This window comes from Cinclus cinclus, chromosome 3 (genome assembly GCF_963662255.1).
Source record: "Cinclus cinclus chromosome 3, bCinCin1.1, whole genome shotgun sequence".
In the NCBI taxonomy this organism is placed as follows: Eukaryota; Metazoa; Chordata; class Aves; order Passeriformes; family Cinclidae; genus Cinclus; species Cinclus cinclus.
Genome location: NC_085048.1, coordinates 66,344,667 through 66,360,902, shown reverse-complemented (window position 1 = coordinate 66,360,902; position 16,236 = coordinate 66,344,667). Strand labels below are relative to the sequence as shown.

The following is a 16,236-nucleotide window of genomic DNA, read 5'->3' as shown; positions in this document are numbered from 1 at the left end:
ATCCATCAACATTTAGGAGAGATTTTTGAATTGTGACCAAAAGTGAACTACTTGGAGAGCTCCAGATGCTGAATCCCTTCAGTGTTTCACAGCTTAAGAATGTGGTCTCCTTTGGCAACCCACAGACACTGCCACTGAAACCAGTCTCTAGCATCAACAGTCTAGTGGCTGAAATCCATCTCATTCTCATGTCTCTTCAGCTCATCCCTGCAATGGCTTTACTTGGATGACATTTACTTTTGTCTCATTGTGTTTACTACTGTAATCAATTTGCTCAGTGTCATCACTGGTGATAATAAAAATTACAGAGGAAGAGCTGAAAGTCACTTTCTTCTTTGGCCTGTCCCCTGCTTTCTGAGACATAACAATTGGTCGTATTGGTTTGTCACTCCCTGTTGCTGGTGTCTCTTTCATTGTCCTCTGGAATCTCATCAGGCGAAAGCACAGGAGTTGCAAAAGGCAGCGTCGAAACTGCAAGAGAGAATAAACAGAATGATGTTCAGCTTCCTAAGCATTCACTATCACCTATAACCAAGTGAAGGGCACAGTACTCTAAATGAATCAAAATAAGAGACTTCTGCATATCTTCTGAGTGAGTTTCAGTAACAAAACACAGTGGCTTTGCAGTGGGTACTTCTTTTCTCTACATCTGAAGAGGATCACCAAGCCAACAGGGGGTACTGAAATGCAACTGAATATTTTACAGCTACAGGATCTGCAAAAGACAAGAGGACTAGGTTCCAAAGTGTGCTACAGGTTTTGTTTCTATATTCAAAAATCACACATTAGGATCCATCAAGGAAAGAATATTCTCACAAACACTCCACAGGAGGATACAGAGGGAAGGAACAAAGGGAGGAAGGAGATTCAAAGGGATGTTTTCTTCCTTTTAAGTAACTCCAGGGTCTGGAATTTTCACAAAAGCTTTTGCCACAGATACAACATGAAATTTCAATGGTTAGTAACACAGAAGTCAAATGTTCCCCTTGAATATGGATGGAACAGAAGTCTTCCAGATAACCAGCAGCTACCTGTGACACTGGAAGTCTGTTCTACTGTGTGACTAAATAATGTGAGGTATTCGGTGAAAGCTCACACCAGGACATGGAATGGAGTTTTGAGTAGTAGCACTGTATTAATTCTCTAATTATGGTCTCCCCTTCAACAAAACAAAAGTCCAGGTATGAGGGTGAAAGGATGCATTCATTCAGTAGTTCCATGTCTGCACATATTTAAAGCTCAAATATGAACCTTTGGGGGAAGAACTCTGGTTCTACAAGAAATAAGAGGGCAACTTCCTCTTTGTTTAATAACCTTTAACAAGACTTGCCTGGAATGTATGAAGAACACTTCAGTCAACCAATCAAAATACCAAAAAAACCACAAAAACCACAAAAACCCCAAACACAACAAACAACCAGGAGCAGGTGGGAAATGATGCACCTTTTCTCTGAAAAGGGGGTAGGACATTTTTTTAACAGCCTTCCCTTTACCTGTGTTAAGGACTACTCTGTATTATCCTGCATGGCCAGTGCCTCTGTTTTCCCAGATACCATGCAAGAGCCAATCTGACATGCCAAGTTAGAACAAGGTTTTGCTGTGGAAAATTAATCCTGCTCTGACACAGGCAAGGCAATAGGTCTGTCCTGTTGGGAAAGGAACCTAGCCAATTACAAGATCTCATAGAAGGATAATCACAGAGAAAGAATGGTCATGTGGAAGCCTTGACAACTTGGGAGGTAATGGTCTGCCTTAGAGTAGCAAAGAAGTTAGAAAGTGCAAACATGTTAAAACCAGGTCAGATAAAGGAAGGCTATTTTAGAGAACTTGTTTTAGGATTCCTTCTGACAGTAAAATAATCAAAAAACATTAAGCAAAAACATTATCATTATGGTCCTAATCTGGAATTAGAGGCAAGAGAAAAATACTTCACAATGCATCTCCAATAAGTGTGCTCAGATGATTGATACTTATCCTGGCTGTGTCTTTACTGGCATTATACCTGGTAAAAGTTTGATTTGCTGCTGGGTATCAGAACTCACAAAATGTTTTTTCAGATAAGATATTCAGCCTGACAACTAGGTGCAGAGTCAGTGCCAGCATATTTAAAAAACCACTCTGTTGAAAAAGCGTTTTTGAAGGTGACTGTTGCTAGCCTCCCATATCCAGGACAACTCTGACACTATGCAGCCGTGTAACTGTGGATCAGCCTGCTGTGTGGGGGAAGAACTGCAAGAGGCCACATTGCAGGCCACCTGCTTTTACTCAGGAAAGCATTTAAGCTCCCCCTTGCCCTTGGTCGTGACCTGAGCTGCACTCAGGCTTTGCTTGGCTGCCTGCGTGGCTGATTGGACTTCTGCCTCTCCCTGCAGGCTGCTGCCTGGCAACTGCAAGCCAGTGTAGAAATCACAGAAAAGTCCATCTCTGTAATGGGTTTAAAAGTAAGGAAAACTCAGCAAAACTCCTCCAGCAATCATTCATGGATTTTTACCCTTTGTCAGGGGATTCTATTAAACTGCAGATATCTTTATACTATCTTGGTTTCAGAGGTTTATGATGTTACACTTCCAGTTATCAGTCCTTGTATTGCTGTAACACAGAAGTCAAAGGCAACTTTTTTTATTCCTAAAGGACAGACACTGATTATTTTCAACTTTCTCTGATGGAGTTCTACTGTGGTAAGGGAGTGAGTCAGATGAGGTCTTTTAGTAGCAATCCATTTCACAGGTAAACTGTCAAAACTAGACATTTAAATTATGACACCTTTTCCCATCCCTTTTGTGAATTAAATGTTTGAATTCACATACAAGCAAATTAAATTTCTAATCTGGTGGTATTTAAGCCCCATCAGGATTTTACTTCTTCTAGACTGCCACCATTTATCCTAGCTGTTAAAATTTTTAAAATAATTTTCAGATTAAAGTACATCAGACTTAAACTCCACAACTATGATACTGGCTACTAATAATTCAAACAAGAAAACCTTTAATGTACCTACCTTTCTACTCATGAAGATATAGATAACTGGATTATAAGCAGTGCTTGACTTGGCAAAGAAAGATGGGATGATAGCTACTGTTGGAGTTACAAGGTTGCTGTAGCCATATGTTATCAAGAGGGAGACCACTGCATAGGGCATCCAACAAATAAGGAATGTGGAGATCATCAAGAAACACATTTTAGCCACCTTCTTTTCATATCTTAGAAGTTTGATCACTTGAACTGTCTGGAAATCTTCTACACAGCGAAGCTGTAGAGAAAAGAAGGCAAAATAAAATAGATTTATGTTTTACTTGAACCTGGATAGTTCTACATTTATTTATAAGTAACTGACTCACTCTTTTGGTTTAAGGCACAGACACCATACACCTTATCTTTTAAACTACAGTTCTTCTGAAAGTTTACATCATGTTTCTCAGATTTTATTCTCTACATTAATTGTAAAAATACAAGCTGAGAAAAAAACAGAATAGCCGATCTACTAGAAAACAACAAATCCAGAGATGTAACAAAGCATGCTGCAGTTATAAGTACTTTAGAAAAACAACTTGCCCTCAGCTATTGCATAAGCAAGTTCAGTTTACATTAGTGGTCCTATGACTAGTTAGACAGTCCTGTAGATTCATGGAAAAAAATCTTTAGAGAAAAGAAAATTAATAGATTTCTCTGTACTGCTTTGTCACATAGTTTGTTACCTTAATATTACCTAAATCTCTATCCTAAATCTCTAAAGCAGAATACTAGACAGCAGGTTCCCATGTTACCTGAGTTATAAAATAAGAAAAAGATATAATACATACATGAACATATTCCATGAATTATCCATTGTGCCAATACTGTTGACCATAAACTTGACTGGGTCCAAACTAACTACCCACAGAATATGAATCATTAACACTTTCTCATACTAAGGATTTGGATGGAATTTTCAGGTGAGGATCTGATGTGGATTAGTAAGCATAAGCAATTCCCTGCTTCCTCCCACTAAAACCATACAACAAATAGACCTCAGTAGCTCTAGGCTGGTTCTCTCCCAATACTACAACCTATCTAGTGGTACCTGACATAGATGAACATCAAATATTCAAAAGTTTGAATGGGAAATGAGAGTGCAAATTTGGCTTGGATCCAACCTTAATATACAGCTTAAATATTTTTCACTGATAATACTACATTAAGTCTTATTGGAACTAACTTACCATTCTTACTGCATGCAGAATATGACCATAGCAATAGGCCATGATCCCAACAGGTGCTACTAGACAGCCAAGGAAAAAAAGGAGTACAAAGGAGGTATCATTTGGGTCTTTTGACTTCCAGTCCACTGAGCAACCTAATCCATGAATTTCCAGTGTGTATCTGTTCCAGCCCAAAAGAGGTGCTCCAGTCCAGGCTAGTGAGTACAGCCATATGTAAGTGATAGCCCGCCAGGACCAAGAGAAGTCAATCACTTTTGCATGGACCACGCGAATGTAGCGTTCGTAGGCAAGAGCAGTGAGAGTCATAATTGAAACAATTCCTGAGAAAAATAAAGAAAAACAATTAAATTATTCATAAATACTGTAAATTGGACTGAATTCCCCTTGATAAATGTTTCCTTTGCTAGCAGGTTAGCTCAAAATGACCTAGCTCATGAATCTAACACCAATAAGACTTTTTGTGCATTATTCACTAACTACTATGCCAAACAGAACCACCAACTTCAAACTACTCAGAGTAGGACACGGTCATCTGATCCAGAATGTACAATGGCTAAGAAGTGGGACAAGGGAAAAAGAGACCAGGTGAATATTTCTTTCTAAACATTACTTTATTAAGTGAGGTATCATGGTGCAGGGTTCAGGTTTTTTTCTACTGGCAATTGCTCTAGGGTTCATTGTTGCTATACATACATTCCTTTGGGGTTTGCGTTTTCCTTTGGCTGTTTTTAAATGTTTTTAAAAGAAAAAGTTTTCATATAAAACAGAGATAATCAGCAATAAAAAAATCTCTTAGAAAATTAGGGAGTCAGAAGTTGAGACTGAAATTAAAGAAAGCCTTCAGCAACTGAAAGCAAAGGTTTGCACCTTTAATGTGAACAAAATTACTAGAATAATTCCAATGTATTTCAAGATATCCTGGAAGGTTTTGTGTTCCAAAAAGAACCAGGAAGGCAAAGCATTACATTGCTGAAGGTGTCCCATCTGAAAGACATTCAGTTATTTTGAGTGTCCTTTCCTATCTTGCTGCTTTCATAAAAATATCACTCCTTGTTTATTTATGCACTCTCTTCTGTCCATCTCAAACCCAGTACACAATTATGAGCATGTTATGACATACATTATCGTCACACATTATCTTCAGCTGTCAGTATTACTCTGTCCAGACACTTTTATAATTTCATGAAGTCAAGGCAATTCTGTCTTGATTAGACTATAAGGATTTTTTTCAATGATCTGTAACATTTGATGATCAAAATCCAAATTGCCCATCAGGCCACTACCAGACACCTGAAATCTGTTATGATTCAGTCATCAAGCTGATAAATACAGGCTCTTAAACAACAAAAGGGTGTATTTCACAGCGTTCTGAGAGATTATACAGACATCTATGTCTAAATCTATATAGATTTTACCTAATACAAGGCACAGGTATTTTTTCATGCATATGCACAGCATTTAATTTCTCCAAGTACATCCACATGTGCCATAATGTGCATGTATACAGCTGTAAGAAGATGAACTGTGCAGATTTCACTACCAAAGAGAGAATAACCAATTTTTACTCAGCAGAAACCTAATTTCACTTTGACAAAAGGATAAACATTTAATGAAAGCAAATTACAGAAGGACCAGCAAGATGGATATTATGTAGGCGACTAAGAGTGACAAAATCCAGAGCAACACATAGCCTCCCTGTCGATCTACCAGTAGGATATCCTTTAGGATTTTTAGAAAGTTACTTTATGCTTAAGTTATAAAAGGATTCCCTTTTTTGTAAGAGGTGAGCTTAGAAAACTTTAAGAGAATTGCCTTCTCTAGAAGAAAACATGCCACACTGTTTCATAGATCTCTTTAAAATGAAATCTTTTTAATGTACTTTTCTCCTAGTTATCTTTAAATCTTCATCACAAAAAGACGTAGACATTGTTAGCCATACAGTAACCTTTCACATTTAGTTTTGTGCATTTTTTCCTTGTACAAATCATTATTGTAGAATTTCACTTTCATAGCTTGAAATTGGACTAGCAAACGTGAGCCAGGTTTCCAAAGACCTAAGGTTGGGTTTGTTGGTGGGCTTTTTGGTTTTTTTAAAATTAAGTTGAAAAGTTGTCCTTCGTGCCTTTTTTTGTGACCAAACGTGCTGAAAATACATTGAACAATGTGTTCATTGTTCATAACCAAAGTATTAGTAGGCATTAGAAAATGACTACAGGGTTTTATAGGTACTATTCTACACTTACACTGGCTCGGGTAAGTGCTTTATCCAATCAAATGCAGTCTACTTCCTGAACACAAGGTAAGGCAACAAGTTCCCCTTCCATTTATCTTCCCTAAAAATTATGTATTACAAAAGTTTACCTGACAGTTATGATAGTCATTCACAGACATGCTTATGGAGGAAAATCACATCACTCAACTAAAGGCTGGGTTTGCTTATATAGTGCACTGCAGCCTTGTCTGATCAGTGGAGAGAAAGAGCAGCTCCTCAGGATGATGAGTCAGAATACTTAAATTAACCTTTTGCTCCTTACCACCTTCCTTCACTGAATGGTATTCAATGACTAATGTCCCTGTGTGGTCTTAATACTTCCCCATCCCTTTTATGAGTGCTGAATTCTAGCCCTAACAAAGTAATCAAAAGCACACATGCTTGGCTGAAAGTACAATAATTTCCTGAGTCCTTGACATTCTCAAGGAAGTCTCTGGATGCTCAATATCTCTAAAAATCAGCCTGTGCACATACATATTTGAACAATGCTCTATCAAGCCCCTTTTGGTATAAAACCACTGCCCTTCAAAGACACACTTGAATTTTCCTCCCTGAACTGTAAATGGGACCTTGGACAGCCTGTTGGACAATACACACCAAAATGTAAATCCCTGTTCTGTTGATATTCAAGGACTGTGTGGCAGCACGCAGACATGAGGCAGGAAATGCAGGTCACAGCACAAGATACATATGATTTACGCATGCGTTTGGCTCCATTTTCTATGTTTCATTCAGTTTCTGTAGTCTAGTGCAGAGGGAAGCATTGAATTTTACTTCACTCCCTGCCCCCACTTCTCTCCAGGAGCTTTTCTGGAAATTATTTCATCCTGAGTGAGTTGCTTATTTTAATATGATGAAATCTGTGCTGATTAAAAAAACAAATCTGTTACAGAAAGCCATTACAGTTATTGTTTGGCTATTAGGCCCCTCTTAGCAAAAATACACATTTCAAACCAATTTCTACTTTTTATCTCAAACAAATTTTGTTATGCTTCTTGATGTACTGGAGATCTGCATATTTTGATTCAAGGCTAAGACCCAGGATTCTGAGGGTTGGTTTACTCTACCAGCAATTCACTCTCTATAGCTCTTTTCTGAAAGACTTCACTGACCAGTGTTTACAGAGACTGCACGTATGATATACAGATTCTCATCCAGACAATACCCCTACCTATAAGTGCTGATTATAATCATGAACACTCTTCGTGTTTAGGAACTGCTGCTAGTTTTACCTAGCACAAATGGGGTCATTACCATTGAAGCTGCAGATAAATGTAGGAAAACTGAAGTGTCTTCTTGCTTAAGCCACAGGTTTGCAATTTTTATGTTGCAACTCCTCTTCCTCTCCAGCAGCCAGCCACACAGAATCAGGGAGCAGTGACAAGCTACTTCTTGTTACTTGGACTTTTATGAAGAAAATTCTCATTTTTGCCATTTTTTATTGTTTTCCTACTGAAATACTGCATTTAGTGTAGATATGATAATGTACAGTATGTGGTAATTATCTCTTCCATATTCTGGGCTTTTCCAGGAGTCAGTTCTGGGTACATCATTAAATACTTCAATCTGCATAGTGTGTAGATCATCACAGAGAAGAGAGCAAAACACAGCTATGCTGCATTGTGTTATACCATACAATGCGTATACTCTAACTTTAAAATCCTTAATTAGAAGAAAAATATTGCAGTGCCTTCTGAAGTGTTTGTTTCAACAAATTTGAAAAATCACAACAGCTTCTGCCCTCTCCCTGCAAGATACACCTTATTTTAATATCGAGCCCATGCCCCAAGCACGGCCTATAATTCGGTCAGAAGTGATATCAAATATTCCCGAAGACTGAGCATCTCTACAGAGCAACTGCAGCATAATGTAGCCAATAAGATCCATTTCTGAGACAAGACCGTGGCTTCTGTCAAAGGCCATATTTTTTTCTATATCAATTAATCCTTGCCCTACATTCAAGTGCTGAATGACTATTTTGCATACCTAATCACAGAAGAAAGCAACCCTTCTGTAATCCCTCCTCATCTCTTTTCACATCTGAAAACCTAGGCAGCAAAAATTTAGTAGAAGGAACTTCCTATCCATAGCAAAAAAAGGTTTATTGCACTCTCTAGTTTTCTACTACAAAATACATAACCAGTCTATTTGAATTCAGCAATTAGGCATTACAATAAGTTTTAGGCACCAGCTATGTATCACTTCTAATTTCTCAAGCAATTTTGACATTTGCATTCAAGTCTAGGCAGGTGAAAAATCACTTCTCTTGAACATAACAGACTTCAAGTATATTTTATATGTAGCTGTCCTCTAAAATGTCCTCTAAATATGGTGAAATAAATCACATCTTCCAGATTCAATATTCCAAGTGATTAACTCGCTCTGGGGAAAAAAAGTTAAAGCTGAAAGCATGCTGGTTGAGCCTCCAGCTATTTGTAACACAAGATCCTAAAACTATCTGCTGAGTAATAACAGAAAATGCTTTTAGTGAGATTAAATCAGTGCATATAACATACATGGTAATGCGAGAGGGTGACACAGGACATCACTGTCCCTGTGCAGGGAAGAGCCTTAGATGAACAGGCTGTAACTGAAGCCACTCAACAACAAGACACTCTCAAGCAATTAGTCCTTACTTCAGTATTTGTTTGGTGTGGTGATGGTGGTATCAGCTTGCTTTGAAACAAACAAACTAAAGAACCTCAGCTGTACACACAGTAGCTTTTCACAGGAGAGTTGAGTATGTAAAACTCTTACAATTTTTCCCATCCTCTAGTTCACATTACTGGAATGGAGTATACACCCAGATAACAAAATTGATTTGGTAGCTCATCGAGATCTAGCTGCTGCAATGGTAATTTGTCCAGAAGGGATGTAATAATTGAAATTAAAAAATAATTCATTCATTTAATTAATTTGACATTAAAAGCTGGCGGTGTTTTTTTTACCCTTACAAAACCAGCTTGCAGTAAAGAAGGACAGAGGTCTCTCATCACACTTCAGTAACAGCAGCCTTTCAATCACAAACAAGGTTTAATGATATGAAGTCTAGCCCAGAGCACACCCTGACTGTGGAATCTTCTGTCAAGAGACCGCCTCAGATAAAGTGTTTTGGTGCCTGTTCCTCAAGACCATTCCTGTTACTAACCAGTTTTTCCACTCCTTTCTTCCTCTGCACAATTGAACTTAGAAGGTGTTAGAACACCAGTACTGGCCAATTGTTTAGCTACCATTAATTTTAGCTGAAGTGATTTGTGCTTGAGGGATTATGTATGTATGATCCACGTAATAAGACTAGCTTACCTCAAAACCCTCGGGGCCTATTTCTATGTGCTGAAGGCATTAAAGCAGACACACACTGGCTGGGGTGAGCAGTACACGAATTTCTCTTGTGCAGCTCAAGTTTTGACAGTCACTGTCATTCAAAAAAAAAACCCCTTGAATATCTGTGACAACCCAGCAGATATACACAAAGATCATGGCATCCTGACCCTATACCCTCTTACCTGAAGAAAGAAATTATCTATGTCTGCTAACCAAGACTTTTGGGTATGTTTAGCTGTCAGATGTCTTCTCTGGAAATCATAACCAAAAAGCTATGCTGTCAGTGATAGAAAGCACACCTCTCAGATATGAGTTGAACTCTAAATCAGATAAAGAGATTACACAGATCTCTACTACTTATGGCTTGGTTGACTACAGACAGGGAAAGAGTTAGAAGCTTTTTACATAAAGAGAGGGTGGCAGATGCAGTAGGGCCAGCATATATACCTGTATATACTGACTGTATACCTCCATAGAACATTGACCCTTATGGTATAAATACATCCCTTAATTGATGTGCAGTTATCATATCACACCAGGATACATCACCTGTAACAAAATAAACACTGGAACTCAGTGAAACAAAATTAAGTTGGGATTAGTGTCTAAAACAGACAGCTACATAACAAAGGCTTAGACCAAGACTTGTCAGGTAATCATTTATGTCATTTTCTCTACACTAATATATGAGGTGCTAAGAATGGCTTTGTAGTAGAGAAAAAAAAACAAACAAACCCTTCTTGCAGCCTTTGCTATGAAGATATGTACCTAAACTGTATCCTGACTTCAGACTCTAATGAGTAAAAGATAATAGGGACTGTTATTTGTGTGATGAGGACAGATGTTCAGTAGTCAAAATTATCCATTTTGCACTGTAGCAAGCAGGTCTCTGCATATTCTAAAGGCTCGATGAAAATCTTTTAAGTCACAGAAAACATAGGAAGTAGCACAAACATCAGGTTCTGGGCTGTGCAATGCAACTCAGGAGCAGATGTTACTGCATGGGCTTGTCTCACGATAAAGTTATGCAGAAGTAGACTACTGTGAGGAACACAAAAACCAACCACTTATTCCTAGACAGACAATCTGTAGTTCTGCTGCCATCCTCTCAACTTAAATGTTTCAGACTGTGAAGTTCTGGCTGTCCAAGTTCTGGCTCTTAACATGCCTCCAACTGGTTGGCAAAATGAGAAGCACTCTTACAAAGAAAACGCTCAATTCTTCAATGCAAAATTATTAGAAGTGTAGAGAGTGCCATCATATCTATAAGGGGGGGAAGAAAAGTTGTCATTATTATGTTATTAAGGCTTCTGAAAATATAGATGCTACCGGTTTATTTTAAGCATATGTATTGCCTATGTATTTAATCATATTGAAATCCTTAAGAGGAACACAGAAATACCTTGATCTTGGCTTTCAAAACAGTATGAGGAAAAGCCTAACAACACATGAAAATTTTAAATAAAGCTTCTGATTCATGATTTTCAACATGATTCCTGATTAACTACAGTAATTAGGAAGAATATGATTTTTAAAATTAGTTGAAAATTAGCTCTGAATTTAAAGTGAAAATCCTATCTAAAAAAAACAAAACACAAAAGCACAGATTTAATAATTTGTCCCAAACTTGTTTACTATCAGGAGAACCTCTCATTTATAAGTTAACACATGCAGAGAACAACTTATACCACACATGGGTCTTAGGGGCTGTTCTTCTGATTAAAAGAGATGCATAAGGATGGAAAGTAAGACTGAATACCCAAGAATGAAATCACAAAGCTATAAATAAAGAAATTTTGGTCATCTCATCTAAAATAAGCCAGACTGGGTCCAACCCCAGGACATATCCACACCACTAAGGTAACCTCACATGATCTGTTATGGTTTAATAGACTCCATTTCCATGGTGTCAGAGCTACCACCACTTTATTCTAGAAACATCTTTATTATGTCACTGTGGCTTACTGAGCAACTGAACGCTGCAGAGCTGTGAGTACTCTGCTTAGAGAATTTCACTTTTCAAAGTTGTCCATTTTGTACGTCTTCTGATCAACGAATGTACCTTGTATTCCCAGAAGTTGCTGGGGAGAGTGTTATGCTTTCAAAAGCACTTCTAAGTAACACACATGTAAGACTTCCATTACATTACTTTCCCTACCACCAACACCTCAAAATAACAGCTGATTTGGGCTGTTATATATGAGAAAAATATTTATAAATACAATACCTGGTTACTCTGAATGAAATCTTTAATCAGTGTCTTCATCACTACCAGGGGCAAAAAACCCAAAACCAAACCAACAAACAAAAAAACCCACCCAAATAAAAACCAAGAAAAAAGAAAAAGAAAAAAAAAATCCCCAAACAAAAAAACAACAAACAAACAAAAGGGAAAAATCCAACCAAAGTACCTAATCCCAAACAACAACAACAAAACATTACCAAACAGGAACAAGCAAACAAACAACCTTCAAATTACTGCTTTTTCCATGAACACATTACAAAATGAAAATAGAAGCCATGGTAGCAATAATCCAGATGGCAAACAGAGTATGATGCTATCTGTGAGGCATAATTTGTAATTTTTTTTCCTCAGCATTGACATGCCTCTGCTTTTCTGTGCAGGTGGGAAACCACTTATCTTCAAAAACAGGAAAGAACAATCCTTCTATTTCTAGATGAGAATATGAAAACAATATTGTAGAGGTTAAAATTAGACATCACTTTATCAGATGAGCTATGATAGCCAAGTCAAATATTTTCTATTGCTTTACATGCTGAAAGAGTAAGCTAAGGCATCATTCCTGAACGTTAAGTTGTGCATTTACTCTCCACTTCCATATGATGAACTACGCACAAACATAAACTTTTCTAATAATAACAGTAATAAAAAAATTCTTCCCAATGGAACACATTATGGAAGAGGAACACAGCATGACCAACCACAGGAAGACGTAGTTTTACAAACCACAGATGCTAACTTGGCTACTGTCTAGACAAGGCCAATGAATTTGCCTACAATTCTTTGGGGAAAAAAATCTTAAATAGAGGGATGCAGGAAAGCATCAGCACTAAATATATTTATAGTAACAAATTATGTAGCACACCTCAAAATAAACAGAAATTGAAAGTCCCATGTGATCAAGCCCTTTCCTTACCAATTTATATACCTCATTGTTTCTATTTCTACTATTTCTGAAGATGGTAGGAGATTATTATAGGCTGGTTTTTTACTCTTACTATGTATCTTAATTTTTGAACATATATAGAAAATGCCTCCAACAGAAATAGTCAGTATAATATGTAAGAGATAAAGGTAGGAACAGAATTGTACTTTACACCCCCTGTGTAAGATTAACGTTCAGTTGTCTGGCAGCATCTGTTTGGCAGACAAGTAATTGAGTTTCTCAAGGATTTGAACAGGCTGAATGATGGAGACAACCTTATGCCAGCAAGGTTCTCTAGTACTTTCCCTGATACCAACAGCTGCTACACAAATGTCTGAGAGCTGTGCACTGCAGAAATTATCTGGTACCAAACACTGCACAAATGATTAACTACAGACTTCACCCACCGTAATTTCCAAGACATAAAATTTTTGCTGCACTATGCAGTAGCAGTCAAATCAAGCAGGAGCAACCAAGCACCTTCACACAGTAAGTAGCCCACAAAATGCAGACCACAGAGCCATGTGAAACAAAGGTTATGTATGCAGGAAAGCTACAAAGCTTATTGAAGACTTTAATGTGTCACCGTAGAGCCAATTTTCGGTGTATTCACGTCCAGTGTGTGCACTGTGATCGACCCCTAGTTTATACACCTCTGCCAGAAGAAGTATCTAACATGAGCTTCAGAGTTCATTACTGGTCAGAAACATGAGTTTCTTCTTTTGCAGCATCCTTTACTAGTAAAGAAAAAGCATTATTCCTTTTAAAAGGCTGTATATACATAGCTGGACTGCAACCTATTCTGCAGATTTCTGCAAAGGATATGCATTTCAGAAAGGAAAGCAGTGAAGAGCTTACAGGTTTTGAAAATGGAAATAGAGTAAATGCTGTAGTCCAGTGCTAAAATTTCACGGGAATCAGTGGTTTCCCAAAGCCCAGCTGTGATACCGTTATGACTGAAAGATGGTACCCGAATTTCACATATGGATAAGGAAATTCAAGGCATTGCCACACACTGCGTGTGGCAGCTTTATAAACAGACGAGTCGCAACACTAAGAAAGGCTGCTGGAGAGCAGTTTTCCACCTGTTCCACGGAGGTGGAATACTGCTGACCCTACACCCAGAGTTATACGTGCTCCTTATCCATAAACTGCTGAGCTTCGTCCTATAAAATACAGTGGTTTATGCTCATGAATTCTGCGCATCATTCAGCCAACCCGAGACCTCTTCCAACAGTGCTGCTGCCCTTTTCCCTAGATGTCCCATTACACTTTACATAGGCAAAAGCGGGAGGTCGGAAAAGCTGATTCTCGAATAATTTTTTTTTCCCCCTTCGGATCGTCTTCTCCAGCACTGTCGCTCTCTTTTTACCAAATAGCGCCGGCTCCACACACCCCACATCCCCCGCCCCACCCCAGCCAGGGCGGAAACTGAACCCCCCGGGCCGGACTGCCCCGCGGGAGCGGCAGGGATGCGGCCGTCGGGGCGGATGGGAAGCGGGGACGGAGCGGGAGCGGCTGGGGCCGGCAGAGAGCGGTTGGGGCGGTTGGGAAGCGGGGACAGAACGCGGGACCGCCGGTACAAGCGAGCGAGCAGGGACGGACCCAGCAGGACAGGGAGGGACAGGCGGCGCCCGCGGCCCCAGCACCCACCGAAGAGGCTGCTGCTGAAGCCGTCCCAGACGCAGCCGGCGGCGTCCCACACCCAGCGGCTCCTCAGGCAGGACATGAAGGTAAGGCTCACGCCGAAGACAGACACCAGCAGGTCGCTGAGGCTGATGTTGACGAGGAAGAGGTTGGTGGGCGTGCGGAGCCGCTTGAACTTGTAGTAGAGCACCAGCACTAGCAAGTTGTTGCACAAGCCCAGCATGCCGATGGTGGCGACCAGCAGCGCCAGCAGCTCGTAGGTGCCGGCGCTGAAGAGGGGCCGCTCGCCCGGCACCTCCTGCTCGGGCGCCGCGGGCTCCGGGCGGCTGGAGGTGCCCGTGCCGTTTGCCTCGGGCATGGCTCCCAGCCGGCGCAGGGCTAAGCCTCCCAGCCCGCTCCCGGCCCCATCGCACGCCGGTGCTCTGGGCAGGAGGAGGAGTCCCCGCTGCCTCCCCGCCCACGGAGGGCGCGCCTTCGAGTGGCCTCGGCCTCCCCTGGCCCGGGGCGGGCCCGGGTATGGCTCCTTCGGAACGAACGGCTCGTCGTGCCCTCTTACCGCGGTGAGCAGCCCCTTTGTGGCCGGGATGTGGTTGTTCTCTCTTCCTTTAAAACCCTCTGTGCGCTTTGGGTGGCCTGTGCCTGCGGTTAGCAGCGCTTTCCTCACGGGGGCCGCGTTCGGGCAGACCTGCTCCGCGACCAGCTCCGGGAAGAGACAGAACCGACATTTGGGCTTCTTCCCCAGATGTCCTGCCAGTGAAGACTCCTGTTATGGCAGTAGTGTCTTCTCAGGAGGTTCCCCGCAGGGCTCACAGCTTGTCTCTAGGAGTTGGAACTCCGCAAAGGGACCCGGCAACACCGTGGCCCGTGCAAAGCTGTGCTGTGAGTGAATAATTGCTTTTTCTCAGCCATGGGGCAAGTAAGGCACCATAGTTTTCACCGTGAATTCGCCTGTTTTATACCTTTGTCTCCAGCGTGTGCTGTACGGTGGCTGCCTGTGTACAGCTCTGGCTGCTCTTAACGTTGGGTGTTCCCTGAGTCTCAGCTGTGTTAGCGTGCCTGTACTGTCTGCAAACCCAGCCCACCCCGGAGTGTTTCATAGGGAATTCTCCTCACCATGGTTCTACACACACAAAACACCTCGCCAGATCAAGCATCGGTTTTCCTCACGGGAAGACAGCTCGTTTGTTTGCTTTAATATGTGTTGGTATGTGGCAGCCTTCTTAAAAGCCCAGAGAAAACTTTCAGTTTAGGTCTGTTGCTACTTTAGTTTAAAACAAACAAAACCCAAAAAATCCAAACAAAAACAGCTGTGAAAGCAACAGAACTTTAATGTTTTAATGAATACAAGTCTTGTCAAAAAAATAGCTGTTTTGTTTTTTTTCTTATACACAGTGGTATTAAATGGTCTAGACTAAGGATGAACTGCAACTGAAAACATGGATATTTGAGGTAGGTTTGATGTCTTTCAAAGCAAACCTGTGTACAAATTATGAGCTCATGGCAGTAAATTTTATATGAAAAATTGCTGCAGAAAAATTAAACACTGATTGAAGTGCCTGTTCTTATTGATGTTAACTTTATTTATGATCCATTATATTAAATCCCTCGTATATAATGTAATCAGTAA

General features: G+C 40.2%; 1 protein-coding gene across 1 annotated transcript; it reads right to left on the bottom strand.

Moving 5' to 3' along the window:
* Window positions 1-201: 201 nt before the first annotated feature.
* OPN3 (opsin 3) lies at window positions 202-14,967 on the bottom strand. Its single transcript, XM_062488941.1, has 4 exons — window positions 14,616-14,967; window positions 4,200-4,519; window positions 2,999-3,250; window positions 202-471 (listed from the first exon to the last, which is right to left on the bottom strand). Exons 1-4 carry the CDS (start codon window positions 14,965-14,967, stop codon window positions 202-204), a joined length of 1,194 nt encoding a protein of 397 aa, XP_062344925.1.
* Window positions 14,968-16,236: the final 1,269 nt, after the last annotated feature.